This window comes from Xenopus tropicalis, chromosome 1 (genome assembly GCF_000004195.4).
Source record: "Xenopus tropicalis strain Nigerian chromosome 1, UCB_Xtro_10.0, whole genome shotgun sequence".
Lineage (NCBI taxonomy): Eukaryota > Metazoa > Chordata > Amphibia > Anura > Pipidae > Xenopus > Xenopus tropicalis.
This window is the reverse complement of record NC_030677.2, coordinates 158181179-158185819: the sequence shown is the minus strand read 5'-3', so window position 1 is coordinate 158185819 and position 4641 is coordinate 158181179. Positions and strand designations below refer to the sequence as shown.

At 46.5% G+C, this 4641-nt stretch overlaps 1 protein-coding gene across 1 annotated transcript; it reads left to right on the top strand.

Annotated features, from left to right (window-relative positions):
* Positions 1-679: 679 nt before the first annotated feature.
* On the top strand, positions 680-3890 carry fzd10 (frizzled class receptor 10). The gene has a single exon (NM_001005669.1). It carries the CDS (start codon positions 976-978, stop codon positions 2731-2733), a length of 1758 nt encoding a protein of 585 aa, NP_001005669.1. The 5' UTR covers positions 680-975; the 3' UTR covers positions 2734-3890.
* The last annotated feature ends 751 nt before the right edge of the window (positions 3891-4641 follow it).

The window sequence follows — 4641 nt, the reverse complement described above, 5'->3', positions numbered from 1 at the left end:
CTACAACATGAGGAACTGTATTAAAGGGTCGCGGCATTAGGAAGGTTGAGAACTACTGTTCTAGTGCATTGGTTTCCAAACAGGGGCTGCACCATTTGGTGTGGGGGGGGGGGGTGCTGTTTAAGCTAAGGCTGAAAATTGAGAATAGATCTTTTTTTCCTAGGTACACCTGAAAGTATCTTTAAACTGTGGGTGAATTGCCAGCTAAGGGGGGGGGGGGGGCTCTGTTAGACCTCTAAGTGGGACATGAACAGAAAAAGTTTCAAATTCACTGGTCTAGTGGATCTCATGGAGCCAATCAGAATTCGAATTTCTAGCCATTGGCAAGTCCCAATAAGCCCTATATAGGTGTGTTTAGAACACAAAATACACAACAGTGAGCAATAACGGCCAAGTACTTTGTGTACAAACAATGGAGTTCCAGCAGCTTCCTACCTGCGCTGCTTGGGAACATTGACTTTGCTCTGCCTGTGAGACTGCCTGGCAGGGGAGATCTGAGGGAAAGTGTGGGATTGTGGCACTGGGACCCCATGTGGAGGGGCTTCCAGCCGTTCCGACTCATTGCAAACTAATCAACGTGTCAGCTTCACCTTTTCACATGCAAAGTAGCTGCAGCGGGGCGGGACCCATCCCGGGACACAGGCATCTCCCAAACAGCTGCTGCGGCACCACAGAGACACGGGGAGAGACGGGGAGAGAGAGGGAGAGACGGGGAGAGAGGGAGGATCATTCAGGGAGGAGTGTCAGCGCTCTCTCACACACACACACGGACACTCTCACACAGACACACTCTCACACAGACACATTCTCACTCTGACACACACAGGGCTCCGATCCCACGGAGGAGGAAGCAGAAGAGGCAAGAGGAGCCCCAGGTGAGCCCCTGCCCCGCTGCCGGCCATGCAGCTGTAACCCCGCTCCAGTCATTCGCTATCAGCCCGGGACTAAACTTTAGCTGCGAGTTGGGCTGCGGGCATGGATCTGAGTGGTACCGGGCTGCTCCGCCGCACCGCGCTGCTTCTCGTCCTGGCAGCCGCTCTCTGCTCCGGGATCAGCTCCATCAATCCGGACAGAAGTGGGGACGGGAGGTGCCAGCCCATAGAGATCCCCATGTGCAAGGACATTGGCTACAACATGACCAGGATGCCCAACCTGATGGGCCATGAGAACCAGAAGGAGGCGGCCATCCAGCTGCACGAATTCGCCCCGTTGGTGGAGTACGGCTGCCACAGCCACCTCAAGTTCTTCCTGTGCTCCCTCTATGCCCCCATGTGCACCGAGCAGGTTTCTACCCCCATCCCAGCCTGCAGGGTGATGTGCGAGCAGGCCAGGCTCAAGTGCTCCCCTATCATGGAGCAGTTCAACTTCAAGTGGCCAGACTCACTGGACTGCAGCAAGCTGCCCAACAAGAATGATCCCAACTACCTGTGCATGGAAGCCCCAAACAATGGCTCTGAGGAGGCCCCTAGAGGGTCCAGCATGCTGCCCCCCATCTTCAGACCGCAGAGACCCAATAGTGGCCATGAGATTTACCCCAAGGATCCCACGGGCAGGACAACCTGTGAGAACTCGGGCAAGTTCCACCACGTGGAGAAAAGCGCCTCCTGTGCCCCCTTGTGCAGCTCTGCTGTGGATGTGTACTGGAGCAAGGATGACAAGAAGTTTGCCTTCATCTGGATAGCCATTTGGTCCATCCTGTGCTTCTTCTCAAGTGCTTTCACTGTCCTCACCTTCTTAGTAGATCCACTGCGTTTTAAATATCCAGAAAGGCCTATCATCTTCCTGTCCATGTGCTACTGTGTCTACTCCGTGGGCTACATCATTCGCCTCTTTGCTGGAGCCGACAGCATTGCCTGCGACAGAGACAGCGGGCAGCTCTATGTTATCCAGGAAGGCTTGGAAAGTACAGGCTGCACCATAGTTTTCCTAATTCTCTATTACTTTGGCATGGCCAGCTCTCTATGGTGGGTGATATTAACCTTGACTTGGTTTTTGGCTGCTGGAAAAAAGTGGGGGCATGAAGCCATTGAGGCCAACAGCAGCTACTTCCATTTAGCAGCCTGGGCAATTCCTGCTGTAAAGACCATTATGATTCTAGTTATGAGGCGGGTGGCTGGGGATGAGCTAACAGGGGTATGTTACGTTGGCAGCATGGATGTCAATGCCCTCACTGGGTTTGTGCTTATCCCCCTAGCCTGCTATCTCATTATTGGCACCTCTTTTATCCTTTCTGGCTTTGTAGCCCTTTTCCACATAAGGAGGGTGATGAAAACTGGTGGGGAGAACACAGACAAACTGGAGAAACTCATGGTGAGGATTGGGGTCTTTTCTGTCTTGTACACAGTCCCCGCCACTTGCGTCATTGCTTGTTATTTCTATGAACGCCTCAATATGGATTTCTGGAAAATCCTGGCTACACAAGACAAGTGCAAAATGGACAGTCAGACCAAAACACTGGACTGCACCATGACCAGCTCTATCCCAGCAGTAGAGATCTTCATGGTGAAAATATTTATGCTGTTAGTTGTGGGTATCACAAGTGGCATGTGGATATGGACTTCCAAAACTGTGCAGTCTTGGCAGAATGTCTTCAGCAAGAGATTAAAGAAGAGGAACAGGAGCAAACCAGCCAGCGTCATCACCAGCGCTGGAATCTACAAAAAGCCCCAGCACCCCCCCAAGATTCACCATGGAAAGTATGAATCGGCCTTACAGTCCCCTACCTGTGTATGAGCAGGGAGACTTCTATTCTAAACACTGCTCAGCCTAGCACACAAACCAGAGACTGCATGCTAAGGTACCCACACCGCTTTCCATGGAAGGCAACCAGAGAGGGTCCATACACCCAGCTTATTGGGACAAGCAGAACTCTATATTATATGGCCTACTGTGTTATTAATTTATGGTCACATTTTTTACCGGTTCCGTGGAACTGCACCTAAAGGGACTGGGGGTAAATGAATATAAGTTCTGAGAAACTTAAAGGGACACTAGGGCCAGATTAAAAGGTGCTGTTTTAACAGCATTTATGTAATATTTATACTATTTTTCAGGTCATTTTAGACATAGGTGGGGGAAGATTTTTGCTTTTGCACATGTTTATACAGAATGTATATTACTGTGTTGGCACAGTGGGAAATGCACCGTTCAACTGAAACTCGCTATTTCCTGCCTACTTAAATCCATCGTATATTCCATTATACAGCTTTACTTACCCTTTAGTGGTAAGATGTTTGCAATCGTATTGCTGAATGTTACAACATAAGTTCAAGTCCTGTTATGGTACTAGTGATTGCCATGTTACCAGGTTGAGATGGTAAAAAAGGCTGCAGGCTGTCATGGGATTAGCATTTCATTAATATTTGGAAGGCTGCAACAGGGCAGTGCCCACCTAACTTCCTGGCACACGTAAGTTTTGTTTGGCTCTTGGCATAGCCAGGACGGACTGCTGTCGGTAGGAACTATAGTGCAATATTGTCTCTTTAATCCCCCACACTTAAAAAGAGAAACAAGTCTCTTGCTGTATAAAATGCAACAAAAAAAGAGCTCAGGGGTCCATCCCCCAGAAACCCTTTAGTCTTTGCTCTCCGAGGCTTTTTTAATGGAAATCAAGCCAAATGTTATACACGTTGGGTCTGTTTGGTTAAAAAAGGGGGGAGGGGGGGATGGATCAATTCAAAGGGCTTATTGACTCTTTCTATTGTGAAACAAATACTAGCCATGAATAGATCAAAAAAAGCACTAGATTCTGCAAAGGGAAACTTTGTTTTGTGTGTTGCTCTTTGCTGTGCTCTCCCAGCACAAACCATTATGTCTTGTATATATTTGTAACATACAGATATTTTTCATGCTTTACTATTTTATTAAAATAAAAGATATTTTTTAGTTTACTCTGCGTCTGATGTCACCTTCAGTAAAGAGATGAGATGTGTTCCAGGGAAGGAAGCCCTGGCTATATAGGCTGGCCATATGCCTATCTGATGAGAGATGAGTCTAGTCTCTCCCCTGGGGCTATCCCCACGCATTCTGCAATTCACATACTCTATTTGTGTTATAAAGTAATTGCACCCTATTTATAATTAAGGTTCCTTTTCATGTTTATCTTCTGTAAAACCTAAGCCTAGATTATTCTTGATTTTTATACTGTAACAGAACAGCCATATTGGAAATACATCTCATCAACAGACTACCCCAGTGGCCAAATTCAGATAAAGAATGGCAGAACACTTTTTCTGACCTTCCTACGTAAAATCAGTTGAACAAGTAGGAATATCCTTACTGAATGGTTTTTGTTTTGGTTATCAATTATTATTGTCCATATAACATGAATTTTTAGAGGGATTCCCATACACCCTTGCAGTACTGGAGCATTTTATACAATATATTTCCTGAATATATATTACTTTTACTTATATACACACATTTTCTGTTTCTTACAGGCAGTGTGTAATATATATATATATATATATATATATTCTAAGCTGTGAGCATACAAAGGGCTGCTCTGGGCTTTTTTTTTCCAAGTGCTGTTTTTGTACATTCAGAACTCATTTGCACATTATCAACACAGTGTCATTTATTTCCTTGGAATTTGTTGCTGGATGCACAAACATCTGTGTTAAAAAGGCACAAGCACATCCC